The 23,725-nt window shown below is 36.9% G+C and overlaps 1 protein-coding gene across 2 annotated transcripts in view; it reads left to right on the forward strand.

Annotated features, from left to right (window-relative positions):
* KDM7A (lysine demethylase 7A) overlaps positions 1-21,944 on the forward strand; it is a 61,956-nt gene extending 40,012 nt beyond the window's left edge. The window contains exons 10-20 of one of the 2 annotated variants that reach the window (XM_071422500.1): positions 2,411-2,502; positions 5,633-5,722; positions 6,584-6,793; positions 7,387-7,511; positions 8,028-8,185; positions 11,324-11,421; positions 13,955-14,103; positions 14,242-14,450; positions 14,783-14,868; positions 15,972-16,248; positions 16,924-21,944. In XM_071422500.1, coding sequence (XP_071278601.1) covers positions 2,411-2,502; positions 5,633-5,722; positions 6,584-6,793; positions 7,387-7,511; positions 8,028-8,185; positions 11,324-11,421; positions 13,955-14,103; positions 14,242-14,450; positions 14,783-14,868; positions 15,972-16,248; positions 16,924-17,018 — 1,589 coding nt within the window. In that variant the 3' untranslated portion in view covers positions 17,019-21,944. The remainder of the gene's footprint in view (positions 1-2,410; positions 2,503-5,632; positions 5,723-6,583; positions 6,794-7,386; positions 7,512-8,027; positions 8,186-11,323; positions 11,422-13,954; positions 14,104-14,241; positions 14,451-14,782; positions 14,869-15,971; positions 16,249-16,923) is intronic. The other variant, XM_071422501.1, reaches the window with a different exon arrangement.
* The last annotated feature ends 1,781 nt before the right edge of the window (positions 21,945-23,725 follow it).

Here is a 23,725-nt window from a genome sequence, read left to right on the forward strand (position 1 = left end):
TTTCTTCTTGGTGGCTTCACAGCCAAACATAGAAGTTTTCTTGTGCTTCTACAATTTTCTTTGGCCTTTCCAGTCACGGTGCCTGCTGTCCTCTGCTGCTGGTTGTGGAAGGAAAGATGTCTGTGAGGGCTTTTGTAGGAAAGATGTGTACCAGTTCCTATGGGCTGTGTTAAATCACTTATATCAGTGTTTATCCAAGAGGTGTCTCAACAGCCTTCAGCTCTTAACAGCTGCTGTTCTTCTCCAAACTTCCTCACCCATTCCTTAATTGCTGTATTTGTACCATGTATATCTGTGTTTGAGAGAGTGCCTATCTGACTTCACCTTTTTTTGCTCAAGTATCTTGCCCTCTGCCTGCTCTGTTTAATCTTAATAATGCAATGTATTTCAAAGGACAGATGTCAACCTTCAGAAGAGGCTGCTGAATTCAATTTCTGTTTTGGAATAGATCAGAATTCCATGTAACTGTTTCTAATGTGAAAACAGTACAAGTTATTGAAAATTATCTCTTCTCCCTTCAGCAAATTAAAACATTGAACAGTCCTTGATTCCTGAATGAGTATTTGAAGTCTTGCAGTGACCCCAGAGCAGCTCAGAAATTTTACCAAACAGAACAAACTTACAGAAAACTTCTCCTTCCAAAAAAGAGTATTTTTATCTTGAAAGCTTGCTTTGGTTTCTCTCATTCATGCATATTTAATGCTTACAAACTCGTCAGAAGCCATAGGAGCTGTGTTCCTGCTGGAAAAGCACACATATGTTTCTGTAAGACCTAGCTAACTATAAGCTGTGTCTGTTCACCCCACTCTTCCCTCTCCTTTTTTTATCCCATGACTCCTTGAGTCCATAGGCTATGAGCCTCTTGTGTCTTAGGGAAGGGCTGTGAAATTTATTCTCATGTTATGTTTAATCTTTGGTTTAGCAGATGTTTTGTCACTGAACAGCATTATGACCTATAAACATCACAAAAAATAAAACCTGATGTTTTCATGGCTGGGGTGAAGTTTATATTGGATTTTGGCATCAAGACTCATGTGAATTAGGTGTTTGCTAGTCAGAATCCATTGTTTTATGAATAAAGGATGATGCCAGTTCAGTTTGTGGGGTAATGGTGATGTCCAGCTGTTAGCAGTACATTTTATGAAATTCAGGTCAGTGAGCAAAATCAGCACAACATGTCTTTCTGCTTCATTTTATAGAATGGTAACAGGGTCACAAACATTTTGAATTTGACTTTTTGTTGCCAGAAAGTGTTTCATGACAAGTATTATTGCATTCACCTAAATATTTTTCTTAATTCTTGGGGTTTCAAAATAGGCAATGTGTGCTATAGTTCATGTATGCTGTACTCATTAATTTGAATTACTTTTAATTTATGCAGTTGTTTCTATTGCATCTAGAAGATTCAGCCTGTTGTACTCCATTGTATTCTTAAAATTTTATCAACTAAGTCAGCTAATGGGCAGGAAGATTGCTGCTGCCAGTACCTCTCAATACCCTTTAACAAGTAGGAGGCCTTGGAGAGAAGAACAGCTGTTTACTCACAGAACCTTCCTTTTTCTGCCAGCTTCCTAATATATAATCCATAAGAATGATGTTTTATTAGTGTGTTCTTTTAAGGGGATAAAATGAGTCAAATGGTTCTAGTGTTGATCCATTTGCTATTGACAAGTGGAAATATTTGTCAGGAACATGAGGAGAGGTTTTAATCTACTTTTGACTGTTTATAGAGGATTTATTATTTCCCTTCTTTTTTTTTACTCCTATGAAGCAAAAGAGAGAATGAGAAAGAGTTGCAATCAGTTGGGAACGCAAACTTCCCTAAGAAGAGAAGGTTCTGAAGCAGAGTGGTTTCCACCCCCTGTCCCTTTGATTTTGGGAGTAAAAATGATGTAAACCATGTGAGGGAGAACTGTGATAATTGGAAGGATGACAAAAAATGTTTGGGAAGTGGAAGTATGCTAGTGTGAGCCATTTGCATATGTATGGAGATAAGCAGTGCAAATTCAAATTTAGAGATACATCCCACATCCTGCTGGTCCCCTTTGACTAAAATATTTCTCAATGAAATAAATTTCTTCAAATATGTTTTTTTTTTTGTTCTGTATTTTAGATCTGGATTCCTATTCCCTAAATGACCTTTAGTATGTTGTAAACTAACCCTAATTAATACAAGAATAAGTTTAAAAAAGGAAGTTTTATGTAGAATCACTCTGGGGTTGGATTTGGTTTTTTCATGGTCATTCTTGTTACAGTATGCACATAAATGCAGCATGCCATGTTTCATTTGCTTGAACAATTTTTCCTTTACCGTGCTGTTGCACAATGGCAACTTTATTGGCTGAAGGGTAGGTATCTTTCTATTTTCTCTCTTGATGTGTTTCTAAATTGGTTTCTGTATCCTTTTTAGAACTGAGGGAAGATGGTTTCCAGCCTCCAAGCTATTTAGTGCAAGGAGTGAAGGCTTTACTTACTGCTTTAAAATTATGGATGAAAAAAGAAGTACGTATAAGTGATTTTGTTTGCTATTTTGGTGAGCTCTGTTTTGATTTAAAACTAAGTGAAGATCTATGCCCTTTTAAAGTTTAAGATTATTTTTATCTGTTTGTTAATGAGTACTGAAAAAGTCTACAGAAAGTATATACTGCTGATTTGGGGAAGAATCATAATGACAATTTTATATTCCATGATTAGTCACTGAACAACACTATGACCTATAAACTTCATAAAAAATAAAAACTGATGTTTCCATTGCTAGGGTGAAGTTTATATTGGATTTTGGCATCAAGACTCATCAAGACTTACATTCCAATAATCATGATTCCATGATTATTCCAAGTCTATTAGGCCATTTAATAAGCTCAAGTATTATAGCTGATTGAGGTAGAACCTTGCTTTACCTCAGGATAGGATAAGAATGCCAGAGGAAAGGTGATAAGGTGGGGAATTTTCTAAGAAATGTCTTAATACAGTCAATTAACCCTCATCTGAAGCAGTGGAGGGATGGAATACCATAGCATTTTTCATTTTCCATTCATGTCAGTGATGTGGAAAGCACATTTCAGCTACACCTGCTGAAGAGTCAGTTTAGATTCAGATTGAGGAATATTAACTTCAGTTGAAAACTCTCCTTGCTCAACATTGATTGACTCTTGTAAAATCATAAGTATGCCATCAGTGCTGGCTTTGCTGGTGCTCTTTTCTCCAGGAAAGCTTGTTTTGGCACAGAGCTGGGTCTGGCCTAACTCCATGTGTTTTTTCATGTGCCTGTGCTAATAAACCCTCTTGGAAGCAGTGCTCTTGGGAAGTGCTGTTCACTGACAGGCAGTTTGGTTCTGACTGAGGGTATTAATTCTGCTTTGTTGCTGCTTGTGATATTGCCTTGTTGCAAGCCAGACTTGAACTGGCTCTTTGAGATCTCTCTGCTCTTTCTGCCCACAAAATCTACTTGTAAGAGAACTTTCTATGCAACATGTATGAATGATATTGTATATGATAATTGCACAATGCTGCATCCAACAGTATGAGCTCTGTGGAACTGAACATGAGGTGCAAATGCAGAAGTGGTTTTTATGTGTGGAATGTGCTGGGGTCCAGCCTGTGTAGCATTACTGGTCCCAGATGAAGCTGCTGGCCCCCTGAGTTGGTTCTCCAGTGTCTCTTGGTCCCTGCTGTTCTGCATGAAGGCTTGTTAGTGAGCAATGTCTCAGTGTTTATGGGATGTTGGGCCTAAGCTCTTGAACCACGTGCGAATCCAAGCCATCTTTGCTTCTGTGGCATGGATAATAAGCAAGCCAAGTGATTAGGCTGCTGAACTGAGATCAAGCACAGCCTATATAAATCCTTACTTTGATTTGAAATTGGATTAGCATTCCTTTTTTCTAGATTGCTGTGGTGTAGTATTGTAGCGTTTGTGTACTGTCTAGTAGGTCATTGAGTATTTTGATTCATGTGGAATGTGGTACATTCTCTCATTCTCTGTGGAAGAAAAATCAATTGCACTTGCAGCATTCTGAATGCTTATTAATGAGACCTTTGAGTATTCCTAAACCACTGGATGAACAGACACAGCCATTGTGAGGGAAGTGCAGAGCATCAGTGATTGAGCCACAGTGTTTTCTGCTGTCATGTTTCATACCTTACATCCATCTTCTCTGGCTGCTGCTTCCTCCTTGAGCCAGTCCTGCTGTGCAGCAGACCATGTGTGTGATAGGTTTGGAGTTATGGGCAGGTGAGGACAGGAGGAGCCTTGTGCATTGCAGTTTGAGCTGCTCATGCTGAGGATTTCAGACAGTTCCTGAAAAATGGCAAATACATGCTCCTCAAATGAGAACCCCTCTCATGAGCTTTCACATTTGTGTCATGGAGCATGTCTTTTCAAAATAGGTGAATTTTCTTAAAGAATTGTTTTGTGCCATTTTCTAGAGAATTTCAAACTCGTCTTCTTTTGAGACAGTGAAGTAGGAAGGATTGAATGGTCCTAAAATGACCAATAACTTGATGGAAAAATTATACACTTAAGTGACAGAGCTGCTGTTTTCTCCAGGGTGAATGTGTATAGGTGTGATACATTCAAAGAATGAACAATGGTAAATAATAGCAGCTGATCTAATCTTCCCTGTAGAATTAGGGGCACTGAAATGAATAATCATATAATGATTATATGTTGGTGTTGGGTTTTTTTGGGGAGGGGGAGAAAGCATTTGTTTTAATGACTGAGAGGAAGCCAGGTTCAATGAAATGCACATACAGTATTGAATTGCTTCTAGCAATCATTTTGCTGCTGAATCTCATTTTTGAAATGTGGGTAGCTGAAAGTCTTTGGGATGGTTTTCCATTTAAGTGGTTGATTACAGGAATTCAAGGCAACCATTCTAGCCTGTGTGTTAAGTGATATTTTATCTGTTTAATTCTAACTAAAAGTGTTCTAAATGGACATCTAAACTACATACAAAATATTTTTGCTGGGTCTAACTATAGAGTATTTGGACTTCTGTTGTGTGTGTATATATATAAAATCTGTCTCTGATATAGTTTCAGAGGATTAAAGGGAACATAAATTCTTACAACTTTCTGTATTTTTTATAAGGGTTTTTTTTCTGAGTTGCATTTTTCAACCTGCTAGATTTTAAATAACCTAAGAAGGTAATTTTTAAGAATTGGGTGTCAGGAAGATGTCTAAAAGTCTGCATCTTGGTTACTCATGATTATTCTTGAGATTAAATTTTTGTCTGGGTGAAATTCCCTTAGTCTTATGGTGTTTTTGAAGTCATGACTCTAATGAATGGCAAAGTATTGCTCTATACTGACCATGGTAAAGGGATAAAGGTGATTACTGTACTGAGGATAAAAAAAAAAATAAAGTGGTTGTCAGTATGGCTTTCTGTTCCCTTTTCTTTGGAATCTTGGAGACACTGAGGAATATCTGCTGGCTACAAAAGCTTGGACTGGAAGCTACTGCATGTGTATATCAGTCCTGGCAGTTTGAGATCATTATTACAGAAATGAATCTGGTTTTTATTTTACTTTTATTTTTTCCCTTGTAGTTTTGTTTATTTTGTATTATTTCTGCTTTTATCTGGGAAAAAAACCCCCAAAACTAAGTATCTTTTTCTTCTCCCTTTGCACACAGCTTGTAACAGAACATGCCTTTGAAATTCCAGACAACATTAGGCCTGGGCATCTCATCAAAGAGCTCTCTAAAGTGATTCGTTCTGTAGAGGTAAGAACAGAGGCAGCCCTACATAAGTCTTCAGAAAATAAATCTTTGAATCAGGCAACTCCATCAAAGTTATGCTTCTGGGTGATCATATTCACTTTTTAATTTTTTACCATTCATTTAATAATATAATATCAAGAGGAAAACTGTTTGGAATACTAAGCTATGGGTGTTTTAGATAAAGAAAATGGACAGTATTATTATTTATTATTATTATAATTATGTATTTTTGTTGATTTTTAGATTTTAATGGTGAAATTATTTGTAGGTTAGCATTTCTAAAATGTAGTTACTTATAACAACTTAAAATTACTATTAATGTGTTATTAAAGATTTTAATTTGATATTCTGTGCTTATTCCATTCTCCTGTCTACTTGTTGGTTAGTTCTGGTCCAGTTGTCATCTCTTTTGCTCGCTCCTTTGTTTGATGGCTGTGTGTAATACTCACTGGGGGAGGATTCCCTTTTTTTTTTTTTGTTGCTTTCCCATCCCAGTGTTTTGCTCCTTTATTCTTCAGTGGTTATTGATTCTTGAAAAATTCTCACATTTCCATGTGACGAGAATGGGTCTGAGGGGATGTGTTCTGTTGTGTACAATACATGTCTACCCTGTGCTGCCTTCCTGAATAAAACCATGTGTTTTGGTGGCACTACTCTTGTGGGATAGCATAAAATCCTTAAATGAAAAAGGTGCAGTAGAACTAAACTTTGTACATCAAATCCAAATGAAACATGTAGCTATTTTCTAAAATGTCTAACAATTTTCCTTACATAATTTACATTTAATTAGATGAATAAGAAGCAGTACTTAAATATGTGGATTTATTCCTCTGAGACTATTCTGAAAAGTGCTTTTAATTACAGGAGGAAAACAGCAAATTAGTTAAAACTCAGGGAATTCTTGGTGTGTCTCCAAGTTCACGATCTTCACATGAAACAGCTTCCCCTCACCACTCCAGGCGAAGGGTGAGGAAGCTGCGAGACCATGCTACCAAAACTCCTTCTAATCTGGACATCCTGGAACTTCACACTAGGGAGGTACTGAAAAGGCTGGAGATGTCACCATGGGAAGAGGCAAGTATTGAGTTGTGTGCAAGGAAAACCAAAACCAGAGTAGTTTTCTAATCTCTGTTGAAAAGAAAATGGTTTTAAGATGCGTAAGAATACAGACTAGAACTCTTTGTCATATGAGATATGGATAGATTGTTTCAGAGTTTATGTCAAATGCAAATTGCTTTGAGCTAAGAACGTTCTGCTTAAGGCAAGTTACTTTCCATTATTGATACTTTGCTGTCCTTTAAATCAGTTCTGAGATATTAATATCAGGGAGCACGTACCCAACCCAGGAGTTGCTGTAGCAGTTCCAAGCCCAGCTTCTGGCTTGTCTTAGTGTATTGGTATTTCTCCAAAGGAAACATAAAAGGACTATTCTAGGAAAGTTGTATTTGTTTCAGGTGCTTCAGGAGAGTATAGATGATTAAAGGAAGGAGAAGGTGCAGTCATCTTCTGAAGTTCTTTACATCCCAACATGTTTTGTCTGAGCTTTTTTCAGTTGGTTATCTGTGTGGTAACCATCCTAGTAGTGAATTTAATCTTTTATGGAGTGCAGAAAAAATAATTGAGTTCATAGGAAGAAATAATAAGCAAAATTGCTTTTACTTCTTTAGGATATCACAAGCTCAAAACTGAATGGGAGGTTTAACAAGCCCTTTCAGCCCTCTTCTACAGTACCTGAATGGAGAACAAAAGACAATGATCTTCGCCTTCTGCTGTCAAATGGAAGAATAATTAGGTATAAAGGATTGCTTGTGAACACTTTTTCCTGGTCATTATGGTCTGGATTATGCCAATTGTTAATTTTTCTATTTGTAGAGCTCTTAAGTTCTTACCAGTAAGAGTCTGTTTAGGAATACAGAAGGAGTGTCTGTGTCTGCTGTCCCCTAGTGGAGCCACAGTTAGGAAGTGAAGAGGAAGGGATTCTTTGCATATTCCTTTGTTATAGCATTTCATTCACTTGCTCAGTGGGGTGTGTACTGAAGGGAATGCTTCAAAGTAGAAAAAGTTGTTTTGTATCTATTTATAAGAGTGCTTCTCGTTAAAAGTACTCTGGTGTTAAACTTCATATCTTTATGGATATGACAGTTGTATAGGAAGTAAGTGGGAACACCTACAATTCAGAATGAAGAGATGAGCATAAGAGAATATTACTGTTACATCTTGAGAGTGTGTTGTAAATAATGGAAGGAAAATGGTTGCTTCAGGTTTGTAAGAGTAAAAACTGACTTCTTTTTTTTTTTCTTGTGAGAAGAGATGAGAGGCGTCCATTTACAGATCGAAGTCTTTACACAGCAGACAGTGAAGATGAAGATGACAGGACAAGGTCAAAAAAGACAGCTGTGAAGGTAGAAGAGCAGCCCTCAGGATTTGAAGGAGAAGGGAATGCAGATGCCCAGAAACCACTGAACAGTAAGATTGTCTCCAAGTCCTATCAGTTGAACATTTTGATGGTCTCAGTGAGGGTCTAACTACCATTTGTAGTATTTCAGTCTGACTGAGTATATAGAGGATAAAGAAATAAATCAGAGGAGCAGTATTAGAAGTTACACAAAACATTTCTTAAATATTTGTCTATTGGAAAAGCTAACAGGAAAGAGATGAAAAGTAAAACTCACCTTTTTATGTTAGTGCAGTCTTCAATGCTATGGAGAACATTTTTCTCAGTGGAGATTTCATTGGTGTTCTGTATGAGTATTTGTTACTCTAGGTCTGCTTCATAATGTAAGAATGCTGATTGGACTTTGCTTTTAAAACCAAAGTATGCCTCATTGTGAAAAGCTCATCACATCATTTCACTGTAGAGAATGAAATATCATAATACATAGCCAATTTTAAACATGGCAATTTCATAGTTGATCATACAATTCTGTATGTTGTACTAATGAATTGCTTTATTCCATACAAGTGAAAAGACATAATTTAACATCAGTAAAATCGTATACATTCGACCTTTGTAATCCGCAAGGTTAGGAAAGAACTTAGGTTATCTGTAAAACACTTTCATTCCACTTTCCAGTGCTTTAAACCACCCTTCACTGGGAACTAATCTTTAGTGGTTTTTGGTAGCCTCCTGCCAAGTGTTCAGCAGTGATGATCACACAGTATATTAGTAGAGTATCAATATTGAATGCCTGTTGCCAATGCCTGTTTTTAATAGCTCCTGCCTGTGTGCAGATAGAACTAGTCCTTGACATAGCTGTTCAGCTCCCTGCTTAATTATAAGTCACATCCATTCACAGTAGAGCTTAAAAGGGCTCAGAAGGTGTCTTTTACAAAACTGAAGTCAACACTTAAAAGATGATAAGACTCTCTGGAGACTTCCAGTTCTGAGTTTCCTGCACAACAGACCATACCATTTGACTCTGCTGTCAGCCTGAATAAAATATTTAATTATTTTCATTAACAAGGCAAACTATAATCCCTGTTGAGTGTGCTTCCATATGTCACAGAGGACAGTATTAAAAAACCTGCACATGAGAGAAGTCTCTCTTGGGTATTCTTGAAACAGGGCAAACAGCATGTTGAATGAAGGCTTACTGTAGTGATTTTCAACTTCCAAAATTAAACTTAGTAAATCAAACTAAATTTTGCACTTGAATCAAAGATAAAATCATACAGAGAAATGGTAACTTTTCTTCAAAATTATTGCTCTTATTTGATACAGAATGATTATGGCAGTGAGTATCCAAATGCATTAAATTTACTTAGAACTAGAAGTGAATGTTGAGGTTGTTCTTCCAAAAATTGAGTGCTCAGGACTAATCCTAATATTTTTAATTGAATATTGAGTGTCTTCAGACTTCCCTGAGTGTGTGTTATGTGTGATTATTTTACCTTAACTGAGACTCTAGAGAGAGAGGGGAAAGGCATTGTCTGCAGAGAATTCTGGCAGAGGAACTACCTGTTCCTAGAACAGCTGCCAACTTTGGTTGTTCTTACTGGGATTGAGGCCAAGAGGAATGTCCACAGACAGATGCTTTTAAACAGATCAAGCTCTATCTAGCTTTGTGTGTCATGCCAAGATCCTGGTTTTAAATGGTGACCCAGTGTTAGCAGAGGGACAGAGATCAAGTGCTGCCCTTAATTGAGCAAGATACTTGGTGTGAATGAAGGGAAAGTGGTTTGAGATCTTTCTTACTTCACAGTGTCTTAGCTTGATCTCACAGATAATGACTACTCTCACTCCCCCAATTTGGGGAATATTCCTCCTTGTCTCTGGAGGCATACAGAGCAATGTAGTTTCTTGGAAAAGATAGTAGTCTAAAGGAAAGTTCTTTTGATCTCTAAAATTATGTTTTCTGTATTGTTCGTGCTCTTCCTTATCCTAGAATCTTATTTGCCTTTTTGAAATGAGCCAAAGGCATGAGTTATAGTCAGAAATCCCTTGGGTTGCTGTGAGCTGCAGTAATTAAAAGCATTAATTTATCGTTATATGTTGAGCATTACTTTATGTAGCTTAATTTCCTATACAGTGGTGTTGCTCATTGAATGTGCTTGGATATTCCTCATGGCTCTTTCTAATACTCTCTTAAGTTTAGTTAGTCTTCTCTAGCTTTTGGTCCCAGCTGTTCAATTTACTCACTTTCTGATGACAAATCTCATGTTAGCTTCCTTCTGACTCTAAAAGTAGTTATCACTGTGCAGTGTTTAGAAATCAATAATATCCCTTCAAATATATTTGATGCCTAATTGTGATCTTTGCCACAGTCTTCATTAAGAGCAAACCTCAACTAGAATTGTAGTGTATACATAGTTACAGGTACATCCTTTATGCTTGCATAATTATAGTTAGGAAGAATTGTGTTCTTTTATGTGATTTCATGTAAAACTATGCTGAAAACAAACCAACATTTTAATTTTATTTGTCTTCATTCTAAAGTTAGTTTCTGATTTGTTCAGCTTTGCTTTCAGCATTGTTTTGTATGAAACTATAAATACTTTTAAAGTCATGTTTCTTTCTTTAGACCCTATTTTCTTGACACACAGTCATTATTTTTTTTACCCTATTTTGCTTTTCTCCAAAAAACTTACACTACCTGAACTGCACATTGTCATCTTTAACGAATTTGTACTTAATCATAATTTTTGCCAGCAGCCTTGACCCAGGTATACGTACAGCTCATTCCTGGCCTTGAGCCCTGGAATCCAAACACTTAGCAATGTGTTTCCTGCTTGTGGTTCCTTGGGACAAATGCAGTCTTTTAAGGGTACATGCTGGTGAAAACTGCTCTGACTCCAACCTCTACAAAAAAACCCCAGAAACTGCCCAAGTGGCATCTCTGAAGTGGGTGCCCTTTGGGAAAGAAGAAATATAAACTGTTTTTTCCTGTCTTCATCTGCTCAATTGCTTGAGGAGTCTGTTGGTCAGCAGTAGAAAACTCACTGTTGTCCTAAGCAAACTTGTGAACCAGATCACTGTGTGCATTTGCCTTTGTTTACAGACTGTTAAAAACAAAATATGTGTTTCTTGGGTTTTGCTTCAAAAATAATTGTTATATATTAACATAGTTAATGTTGTGTCTTATATTTTAATCCTTCTCTCTGCAGTGTTCTTTGAAAGTGTGAAATCAGAACTCAGGAATGGATCCTCAGAGTACTCTGATATTTCTGATTCAGAAGAATCTGAGCCTGATTGCACTACACAGGTACATATAAAAAAGTCTCAGAAATTAATGAAGCAATTAAATATAATTTTGCTTACGTACTTCATATTTGTCTGGTCAAAGTTTGTGTTAAAGCAGCAATAAAAACGTTTGTAGTTCTTGTTCAGATTAATATCAAACAATGTACTGCTTCATTCTTCATTTATTCTAGTGATGAGAAAAAAAATAAGATATGCTATCTTGCCAAATTTCATCTTCTTTGTCATTGAGGTGGGGTTGGCAGAGGATGAGCCCTGCTCTGGACCAAGCAAAGTCTGAGGAAAGTCAGGTCCTAGTTGCTTTATTTATTTCTTTAATAACAAGTCTAAATTTCATCATTCAAATTATGAGTGTCTACCACACAGTTTCCTTTTAGAGCACGGTTATAGGAAACAATCTTACAGGTATTCAGTTTTATAAACAACCTGAAGTGGCTAAATCCTTTTCAGGGATTTTAGACTGTTGGAAATAGATGGGAGTCCTCCATTTGAGGGTCTAGATTATGGTGATTTCTTCAGAATTAAATAAAGTATGAATGCACACATATGTGTAGATATTTACAAACATATTTTTTAATACAACTTCTTGAATTTAGAGATGTGTGCATGTGTCTATAAATACTTTAATTATTTTTTCATTTGCAAATTGGGTTTGTCCTTAGTAATTTAAATTTTTATTGGTTAGCAGTAAGGTGAAGTGATTACCTGACATTTTTATTTCATGCATCTGGAAGGCTAATGCCTTGGTCTTTATTTCACTTGTCAGCCTATTATATGACTTTCCAAGAAGTCTTCATATTCCTCCTTTTTCCATGGTGGTGTGGATTTTTTTTTTGATACTTGCTGTCTTTGATACTTGCTGTCTTTCATCATTACCTAATCTAAATGTTGGAGTAAGTGATAGGAACCTTCATGGTGTGATTTCTTCTGGTTTCCTAAACTGCATTGCCAGCAGCTTTGGCTCAGGTTTCCTTTTCTAAGACACAGAATCAGTGGTTGCTCAGAAGTGATATATTTCATCTTTGCAGGAGAACATAGCCAGTTTTGTGTGACTTCGTAAATGAGTGAATGTTTTATATTTGTGCTGTACTTACTCTCTTAGTTTTTTCCATATTCTCCTGCTTTTTAATTTTAGGAAGCTGCTCGTGTGAATGAAACTGTTATATAAAAATACCTCTTGGTGATAAAATGCACTTCATTCATTCCAGTTCTGTTTTTGATGGTGGGGATAATAATGGTGTCAGTCTTTAAGAATTATGAATGTTCTGATCTTATGTTTTCAAAACCTCTGTTGAGTGTCACATATATTCCTTGTCTTGAGAAAAAAAATGGTGATGTTCTCTGTACTTGTTGAAAATAGATTAGTCTGAATTACCAAGATGGAACATATGTACTGTAGCCCTTGCTTCCTGTAAAGGCATATTGAGTCACATATGGTTGCTCCACCTTTGAGAAGCTCCTGCCCATACAAGCTGTAATCTCAGCAGGAGCTGAAAAGCTCTTTCATTCATGAAATGAGGCTGTGCCTCTGTAAGAGAGGCAGCAGCTGTTGTGTCTCTGTTCCTGCTGTCCTCTGGATTTACCTGGGAGCATCTGTCATTCATCAGAGATAGTTCTGTTGAAAGTTACATTTTGTGAGAGCAGGAACCAGAAGCAGTTTTGTGGGGCAGAATATGTCCTCCTGTTAAGTATAATAGGCATCAGGTCTGTCTGCTGCTTGGAACCATACTTCTGTATTTTTACCCTGTACTTTGAATATTGAAGATAAGAATAATTAATGCTCTCATGAAAGAGAATGCAGTGATTTGTGTATGGTGTAATATGTGAGGTGCTTTGTAAAAAATGGATTTTGGAGATGCCTTCTGTATTGTGGAACATGTACTTATCAGTATTGCAAAATTTGAATGTGTAGGATCTCAGCTGCTATATTCAGATTAGCTGCATTCTGGATACTGTAAGTATAAAAACAGTTGGACCTTGAAGCTTTTGAATTCTTCACTTAGCATAAATTTAGGTAGTGCTGCCTTGTGAAGGCTGACCTAGAACAGAGGCTAGACAGAGCTAAAGGAATAAAGTAGGTGTTTATTGAAATGCCTCAATGGATCCACCTTGGGCAGTACAAGAGCCCAGCCAGGGCTACACCCAAGATGAACCCAAAATGGTCACAAAATGGTCAGCCAGTCACGAGGTCTCACACTTTGATAAGTTCTGGTCTGTTTGCATATTGGAGTTAATTGTCCAATTATTGATTTAGCTTAGGCAGTGCCATCCTTCTTGTTTTTCTCTCTTCAGTCCACATTGTTTATGCTTTTGGACCTGGAATTTGGATCATTTGTCCTTGGTCCCAAGCTAGGAAAGGAATTGTTTTGTCTCCCTACTCTGTGAAGAGAGCTCACCAACCCTTATATGAAGCTCAGAACTACACACTAAAGCAGTACAGAATCTGAAAAATATTAAAACTAAAACCTAAGGCATCAGTAGAGTCTCCACTTAGGAGGTCTAGTGACCATTCTGCATACTGTTTCCTCTTGTTTCAGCAGAAGGATTCCTCCACAGAGGAGTCAGAAAGCTCAGGTGATGAAGAGAAGCAGGAAGTAACATCAAATTTCAAAGAGGAATCTAAGGTCACAAGAGACCTTTGTCAAAATACCCAGAAGCCATCCAGAAATGAAACTCCCAGTAAAAAGTAAGCACATTGTGGGCATTTTTTATGAACTGTTAGATCTTTTAGCATGTATTTATGGTTCTACTTTATAGCAATGTAAAAATCAGTCCTTCAAAGGTTTCTGTTTTGAACTGCTCACTACTCCCTTGATTTTCCTAGGGAATGTCCTACCTCGACAAGTACAGAAGAAGAAGCTATTCAGGGCATGCTTTCTATGGCAGGATTGCACTATACTACATGTTTACCAGGTCATACTCAAAGCACAGACTGCACAAATAAAAGAACCTCTCTTCAGGAACACAGAAGCTACCCCAGAAGTCGGCATAAAGACAGACAGCCATCTCAGAGCCACAAACCCATGGAATGTGGTAGGTGTCTGAACTGAGGAACTGCTGCTCCCTGCTTTTGGGACAGTGCTCAGAATAGTCACTTAAAGTTGCATTTTTAGATTTGTAGTTATTAGATTAGTAGCTTTTAAATAAATCAGGCTGACATTTAAAAAGGTGTCTTCTGTGGGTTTGCATTGTTGTTTTTTTCTATAAAAAGTATTACTTCTGAAAACTGGAGCAAACTTAGCTTATTATCAGAATACCCCTCCTAAATATTTCCATCTAAAAGTTTTGTGGTATACTTACAAGAATGGGAAAGTTGTGGCCCGAGTGAAAGTATCAAAATTTAAACTTGTTGAACTTCTCTTTAGGTAGGTCTGTGAAGGAGGAGGAAGGAGACTTGGGAACTTCAGCATGGACAAGACACCTGAATGAAGCTTCGAGGATTACCCCTCAGGTAAAGCAATACTTAGAACATATTGAACCCATTTTTATAGGAGAAGAGATCATGAAATTTTAAGTACAGAAGGCATGGTGGGCTGGTCTTTAAACACTGTGTATCTGACAGATACTTCTGGTAACTGGGTTATTTTTGTCATGGATTTTTTCACTGTTGTTGTTTTGGGTTTTTTCCTTTCAAATTCTTTTCTCTCATTAGTGCCTAATTTAAGGTGCTCAGGGCAATATCTTGAAAAATAAAAAATACTGTATTAAAAATGTGTGAATTTATATTAATTCTAACTGGGGAAGCACTTTGTTTATTCATTGTTATTCCCAACTAGAACATCAGAACACACAGAACATGTTGATAGTATCTATAGTAAAAATACTTGCTTAGGAAATTGGTACTGCTAAACTGATAGCTTTCAACAGCTAGCAGGTAGGAATATTTTTGTTTTCTGATGTCCAAATGGAATCCAGCAAGGAATGAAAGGTTTTGTGCCTTACACTCTGACAATCTGAGCTTTTCTATACTGTGAATTTTTTAGTATTTCTGAACTTCTCTGTATTAGAAGTATTAAAATAATTAATTTGAACAACTAAAGTTGCAAAATTACAGCCGTTAACACTGTTTTTAACTGTGTGCTTTGTGGTGTTTGCTTTGTAAGAATATTTGACTGCATGGTAGTCCTTTGCGGTTTGTAATTCCCAATTTAGCATTTATTCTCTCATCAGCTGAATTTTGAAAACAAATCACCTCTTAAAGTAGCCCGTGATTATGGTATGGCTTGTTATAGTGGCTGGTTTAATCAAGAACAATTGCATTTGTTTTGGTCACTGCAAACTGAAAACAAGAAGTAGAGGAATTGAGTACATTAGTATGTGTACTTAAACTGTAGCATTGCCCTTAGGTGCATGTGGAAAAGCTTGCAAAAAACTGTGTTATCTTTAAGAGGTATCTATTCTAAAAGAAATGATGGACTCCTAAAATGGCCAGAATCTGGTGGAACTGCTGAAATACCTATTTCAAAGTCACAGTAGTATAATTGGAAAAAGCAGAGTGAACCTGTAGCCAGAAGCCACTAACTTGTACATCTTTTCTTCTCATTTCCATACTAGGATGCAAATAAAACTCAAAAATATATCAAGAAGGAGGGTGCATCAGAAGCCAGTTTTAAGGTTCAGGAAAACAGAAGCATAGTCCACAGCAACAGCTTGAGTTTTCAGCATGGCAAATACACACGAGACTCCAGCCTGATGCAAGCAGAGTGTCAGCTGAGTGATGGCAGCCTTAGCCCTGACAGGCCCTATGGGGAAACGTCCTTGTCTGTACCACTGCACCCAACGAAGAGGCCAGCATCAAATCCACCCCCCATCAGCAACCAGGCAACAAAAGGTAATGCCAGAGCGGGCATGGGGGAGGGAAGTAAAATACTAAATGCAGAAACTGAGTAAAGGACAGGATTAGACCTTGAGGGAAAACACAAAGGGAGCATGCTGTGGACACTCAGATTTTGGCACAGAATATGGAGAGGTTGGAATTAAGAGAGGTCTAACTGGCCTGAATCAGATTAGCTTATTGAAATGAAGGTTTAGAAACTCTTAACACTTCAGAAATAGTCTGATGAGCATACTATGTAGGTTTTAGTTTCTAGTTTATATTCTGTAGTTTACTCAAGAATAACTTGAATAAAATTCAGGAAGCTCAGTTGAAGTTCTCCCCTACTACATCCTAGAGTGGAAACATTTGTAAATATTTTTGTAAATTTGTAAATATTAAAAGTCTTAGCTGGTCCATATATATAAGCATTTAAGTAGCTTACTGGTATCAGAATGACCATTTGTGTCAGGCTTCATACAGAGCTGATAGTAACAATACACTCATTTTATTTATGATAAATAGTTCCTGGGGGTGTTCTTTTTAACTATTCTGGTTCCCTGTTTGTTTTTCAAACTGATTCTGGTGAAAATTTTGCTCACTTCACCTTGAAAGCTGGGTTTCACCATTGTTGTACAGCGATTAAAATTTATCCCGAAATTCCTGACTGAAGTCCTTGCTTGGGTTTTTCAGGCAAACGTCCAAAGAAAGGAATGGCAACTGCTAAACAGCGCCTTGGGAAGATCCTGAAGCTGAACCGGAATGGCCATGCACGCTTCTTTGTTTAATGTAGCTGCTACCTGTACTACTGCTGTCTTTCCTACAGACCAGTATTGAGGGCAACAGAGCCTGGAGCTGCTGTTATTCCTCTGCTTGAAGCAGACTTGCATGTACCATAGAAAACACTGCCTGATGAACAAAAGAAAGAAAGAAAAAGAAAAAAAAAAAAAAGGAAAAACAAAAAAACCCACACAAAAAAAACCCAACCCAATGCTGCATTTTCACTGTGCCACACCTGCTCAGCAATAACCATACGGGAACGGGGAAATCTTCAGAGAGACATGGACTGTGAGAAATAGTCTCTCATCAGGGCTTGAATATCATTTGTTGCTGGTAGTTTCTGACCTAAATTAATAAGGGGAAGATGATGAAGGTGGTTTATCAATAATTTATTTCTGATAGATTTTTCACAACTTTAAAATTCATTTAAGAAACTATTTATTTGGAAGACTTTTTCTGTGGGGAGTTATTAATTTAGATTTAATAATGTGAAAGTTTTAAATTGTTTTGATAATGTGTGTTTGGTGCAGTGGAGAGCCACATTAATTGTGATTAGTCTGGACTCCTAAATTTGATATTCAGGTTATAGTCTTAAATAGGGGTGAGATGCATTATTAATTATTTTTTAAATTAAGGCATAAGGAATCTTATTATTTTTTTCCTGCTTTTTGTAAGCTATTGGCTGGGCTTCTGTTGACTTGCAAGTTGCATATTCTCTGCCAGCTTGATTATTTTTGACCTGTCCTTTTTAATATCAGATTTATTTATTTAATGGACTAGAAGAGACTCCTAAAGACAGAAGAATTTTCTTATGTTGGTCCAGTAGCTAACTTGTTTTAAAATACACCTCTTTCCTCCAAATCTGAGTTCATATTTTCCTCCTGATGATCTGTCTGTGATGATTTTCTTGTGTAAAAAGACTCCCTGAAATTGTATTTGTACTAGTTATTTAAGAGTTGGTACAAAGGAGGAAGACCCAATACATCTTTTGGAGGAACGGGGGCATCAGTTAAGATAAATGTTTCTTCAGAACAGTTGCTCTCAAGTAACTCATAAGATACACATTGCAGTTTAAAGATTTGGCATTTTACTTAATGTAGCATGGAAGAAGCATTAAAGTGTTGTTATTGTACTTTAAACACATTTTACTGAGGAGTCATGAAAGCAGGAGAATGTGTGTTGCTTTCAAAGCTGGGCAAGACAACAAATGAGAAGTCTTAACTGGTCCATATATATAAGCATTTAAGTAGCTTACTGGTATCAGAATGACCATTTGTGTCAGGCTTTATACAGAGCTGATAGCAAATGCCAATTCTGAAGTATTGTAAATAATTTTGATTTAAAATTTGTATTTTTCTGTAATATAAAATTAAATATTTAACTTTTGAGGGTTGGGGATGAAGGCAGAAAGGGGAATACTTTTACTTGATTCTGGAAAAAGGGCATTTTGCAGGGTCCAGCCAAAATGTAAATGTCAATATGCTAATGACAACAATATTGTTGGTTGGGGTTTATGGTTTGTTTTTTTTTTTTTTTTTTTTTTTGATTGGTAAGAGTAAAAATACTCCTGCATAGCTGTCCAAGTTATCAAATTGATTTTAATTTTCCACACCAATTTTTCCTTCCTCCATATCCTATACTGGAATAATTTTCTCTTGTTGTTTAAAAACAAAGTCACTTTTATTTTCCGGAATATTTGTGCAGAGTTATTTTTATTTAGGCTAGACTATGAATGAGTTTAGAAATTTGTGCAAATAGTTCTGATGTCAGGTGTTCTTTATTGCTGCAGGGTCAGAACCAGTTAGCAGCACTATGTTATCCTGTTTCTAAATGGAGAAGCATCAAAATATAGTGCCACTGCAAAAAAAGTCAGGTAGCTTTCATAGCTTTACTTTACTTTACTTCCATAGCTTGGAAATTATAGTTTAGGTGTGTTTTTTGCAGCCCTGCTTTTATATTATGATGACTTAACTTCTTCTGTGACTTGTATAGGTGAATTTTTAAACTATTTTTTGTTTGCTAATTAATGTTTCACAAAACCAAGTTTTTAGTCTTTTAATTTTTTTTTAATTTAACACAAGTTATCAACCTTTAGAATATTGGGAATGGAGGTAGTCAAGGATTTGTAAAAAGCAGAAGATAAGCTAAGTAGTATTCTACAGGTGCTGAAAATGACTATAAGGACTTGCTGTTCTCAGGTGCTATGTTTTCTAGATGGAAATAGTTAAAAGAGAATATTTTAACTATCTTCTAATATGTTCTCACCAAAGTAAGTAAAAGTATGTTGTCAATATTAGTTAAAATTATATACCCATATAAATTTTCTCTTCATTTAAACTTGAGCAAATGGGTTTCATGCCTGCCAGGCTTTGGAAACTGTTTCAGCTTTAGCATATTGAACCAAACTGTTTCCTTCCTGCTGGCTGTGCAATTTCTAATGATAGAAAATTCCAGTTTAGGGCAGCAATCAGATTCAGAGCAGAATAAAGAATGAATTCTCTCTCCTTAAAGACAGATTTTTGTCTGAAGTAAAAGTATGCCAGAATAGAATCTGGAGTAAGGAATTTTCAAATACAGAGTATGCTTTCCTTGTACATGTGATTGGTTTATACAGAGTCTCTTTTCTGACCATCCACGCTATTTATCTGTATCTTACAGTTGAAATATAGATATGGCTGGACCCATATATATTATTTCTTCTTGGTTTTATCCTTTCTATTGCTCTAATTTTCTAACTTTTTTTTTCTGAGTGGCTCTCCACTGTCATGAATTTATGTCATAGTCTCTTCACAGGCTGTCAACAGGCAGAGGTTCATTCCCATTTTCTTCAAATATCCATGCTTCCAGCAGAAGTTAAATCTGATGTTCCAACTCAGAACAAATAATTCAAAAGAAATTGCCATGTTGAGCAGTATTTAAAAAAAAAGCAAAAACAACAAACAAGAAAAAAGAAATCTCCTGGTAGCTCATGAAGAGGATGTGGTGACCTCACTTGTTTTGTGTATTTGTATGTAGAGATATATTTATTGTATTCTAGCTGAAATCACTTCTGCACCAGTCTTTCTGTAGATGGACTGAACCTTGTGTTGTTGTAGTGGAGAGAAAAAGCCCAATTTTTTTCCTTGCTGTCTCATTTGGGGTGGAAGAGGGAGGGAGTAGGGAACACTGGCTGGACAACAGCAAATGACACCTGCTATGGTAACTTTTTTCAAGGGTAATATTTTTTGAAAAGTCAGAGAACTTGCATTTGGCATAAAACTCAATTTTTAAAAAAATTGTTTTTGTAGGCAGAATAGGAAATGAAATATTGTAGGGGTTTTCCCACTCTCTTAAGTTCTCACATTTCTACAATTGCAGACAAAGAAACAAACATGAAAATGGAAAGACCACCTAGAAACTATATCCAAGATTCTTCCAGCAACTTTCCCTTTTCTTTTCCTATTATACTTGCTAATAAACCCTGGCTACAGGGTAGCCTTTGTTGACCTCTGAGGTAGATTACCTATGCAACCTATAATACTCTACATGAATTCATTCTTAAAGAGAATTTTGGAAGGGTTAGATGTTGAGAGTTAAAATTGTTGTTTTCTGATCACATGGGGGGGTTTGGGGTTTTGATTTTTTGTTTTTAATTTTTGGTGGTTGAAGTGCTTGTGTTACCTTTGGTAGAGATGTAAGAGAGCACAGTGTCACATTTTAGACACTTTGGCTTTGCTTAAGGCATAAGCTGCCTTCACTCAAGAGACCATAAAGTTGCAAGTGTTGAAAATTTTTTGCAGGATTTCAAAGCCAGAGCTGGTGGGAATCTTGCCTACCCCTTTTTTGGTAGCTGTGGAGCCTAAGCAGAACTAGAATGACCCAGTGGCTTTGCCCTCCTTAGGCTCCACGTGCCCACCTGTCCCTTCACACTCCCACCACGACCCCCAAGCCTTGTGTCTTTCCAGAGTGTCATTCACAGAATACTTCCAGACCATTAAAAGCTGTTGGTAGTTCTGGGGCTGAGTGAGCCCAGCACTACTCTTTGACAGAAGAAATACAAATGGAACCAAGGGCCTTACTGTTTATTGTTAAACAAGATGAAAAGCTGCAACATCCATTTTTCCAAAAAATAAACCCAACAAAAAACCACCCTGGTAACCCTCTTTGTGGGAGAGTATGAATGATAAGTCATGCAGTGGATGGGAAATGAAAGTAGCACTGATAAGGAGATGCATGTTCTTCATAGGCTGCATTTCTGTTTGGAAAAAAAAGGACTTTTTCTACTTTTAATATAAATTAAGCCATAAGAGTTTCATGCTGTGGGAAGGGAATGAAAGGGATCACTTTAAGAGATTATATTGATATGTATTGTCACTTCTGCTGGGAAATGTCTATTGCTGCCAATGCTTTGGTGAATCTTTTTTTTTAAAAAAACAAACATGGAATTTGAAAAAAAAAAAAACCAAACAAAAAACGGGGCTAGTTCTTGGCTATATTTACTAGTTTTGTAGTAATGTTTTGCTGGCCCATTTGTCTTTTCCTCCTTTTTCTACTCTCATAGTCTAATTTCTATCTTTCCTTCTAAATGTTTCTGAAAATGTTAGCTTGTCTGCTCAGTAGGGGTCGGTGTATGTGTGTCTTCCTTTTTACAGAAACGCACTACTGTGTTAAGTATTTGGCTGGGAAATGGGATGCTGCAGCTTTAAGAGCATTTTTTTCAATTCATAACAGTATTTCCCATCCTCTTTTGCCTGCAGGCAGGGAAAGTGTATGTACAGTATTTATTTTGTTTTGATTTTACTTTAAATTTGTAAGTTTCTATAAGTAGTTCACATTGATTATTCTAGGGGAGGACAAGTGGCTTTGTTTAAATTTGTATTTGATATTCATAGTTTCCACTTTCTGTACTTTAAAATACTGAAATTAAAAAATTGTATGCTTATGTTTTGATTTTAGCACTGGAAAGTGTTTAATTTCTTCAGACTTCTGTTCATTTCCTTCAGTGTAAATACAGTAAAATGTACAGAGTATCATCAGGAGAAAAAATGCTTTTCTAGGTCCCATCTCTGTGCCCTTTGCTTGTTACATTTTAAAGAAGAAATTTGGTGGAGAAATGTGAGGGAATATTCTCATACTATTTAAAAATTTTTTTCAAAGTGCAAATTTCATTTCAATCCAAGTATATTATATGGCAACTAAATGCATTTTGTGAAGATGTGTATATTCTTTTTGAATCCTAATATAAAAGGAGGTGGAAGTGTTTGTGATTCATCATATTATCAGATCTAGATTTGTAAGAAGGGTGTCAAATGGTATTTTTGTATTCTTGCTCTTGGTTTTTGTTCAGGTTTGTCTCATGCTACTGATGGCTGACTCAGCTCTTGATTTATTGGTTGGTTTGGTTTTTTCTTTTTCCTTGAAGTGTGTGCAGTTTCTGCAAGAAGAGCTTTCTCTTTCACACTTACATATGCTTAGCCATACTTGCTTTTGTCCTGGAGGACTTCCCTGCTGCTTTTTCCCTCCAGACATCATCATCTGGTTTGCAGCTGCCCATTTTGGCTCCTGTGGCAGTGCAGTGTTTGCATGTGGGTGCTTCCCTGGGGTGGTGCAAGTGTGGCTGCCCCAGGCTGCAGCTTGGTGTGCAGCCTTTTCCTGTGCCCCACTGACCTGCTGCAGTGCCCTGCTGAGGGTCAGTCAGGGCAGCCTCAGGTGGATGATGCACCAGTGGCACTGGGAGAATCAGATGGCAGAAGGGTTTGGATCAGCATCCTGTTCAGCTGCTCAGGTTTGCTCCTTAGCCTGGCTTCTGGTTTACAGAGAATTTCTGGGTGACTGTAATGATAGGAGATCTGAATTGTGCCAGGTGCTTTACAGAAAAAGAACAAGAATGCTGAGCTCATCAAACCATGTACTGCCTAATGGGACAGTTGAAAACCAATGACAAACTGAGTTGTGTGGCCTAAAGTTTAAAACATGATAGTGTTGCAGATTTGGGGAGCAGAAACTTCTCTGCTGTTTCAAAAACAAATTTCATTTGGGTGGAGGGAAAAATAGAGTCAAGTACAGGGATTGATGATGAAATATTTATACTCCAGATATCTGTTCCCATTGAATTTTGACATGCCTTTACATCTTTTCAATTAAAGTGTTAAAACTGATTTTAAATCTGGTTAGCCCAAGATTTGCCAAAGATCTGAAAGAGCTGTTTGTCTGTCAGAGCAACTGCATATTTTGGAAAAGTCTTAATCACTGTGATTGAATAGCAATGCTACAGCCTATGCATTTCCATCAAATACTCATCTGGATTTGTCACCCTCAGCTCACTGCTCAGACCAATGTTTTGGTCTTCCTTAGTGGGCCACAAATACAAGCTCCATATCCATATGAAAACCTACACAAGGAACTTTACTATTTGCCCTTTTGATTTTTGCCAGCTACACTTCTGAGATTTCTTTTTTCCTGTCTCAGCTATTTAGTGAGACAGGATAATACACTGGAAAATGTGAAATATCTCAAGTGCTGCTTTAAATGCTGCTGGACAGCCTTCAGCAGCTGGAGCCATATTTTCATTAAAAGTCAGTGTCTTCTGCCTTTCTGTTTGTAGAGAATGGAGAAATAATTACCTGGATTGTTCTTTCCTGAGGGACATAAGGGTTTTAAAGATTTCAAGGCTACCAAATTCAGCAAAAGAATTGAATTTCTAAAGTCAGGGAATGAAGAAGATACCCATCTTGGT

The sequence above is a fragment of the Agelaius tricolor genome, unplaced genomic scaffold, assembly GCF_023055355.1.
Source record: "Agelaius tricolor isolate 1412-34295 unplaced genomic scaffold, bAgeTri1.0.p SCAF_3, whole genome shotgun sequence".
NCBI lineage: Eukaryota > Metazoa > Chordata > Aves > Passeriformes > Icteridae > Agelaius > Agelaius tricolor.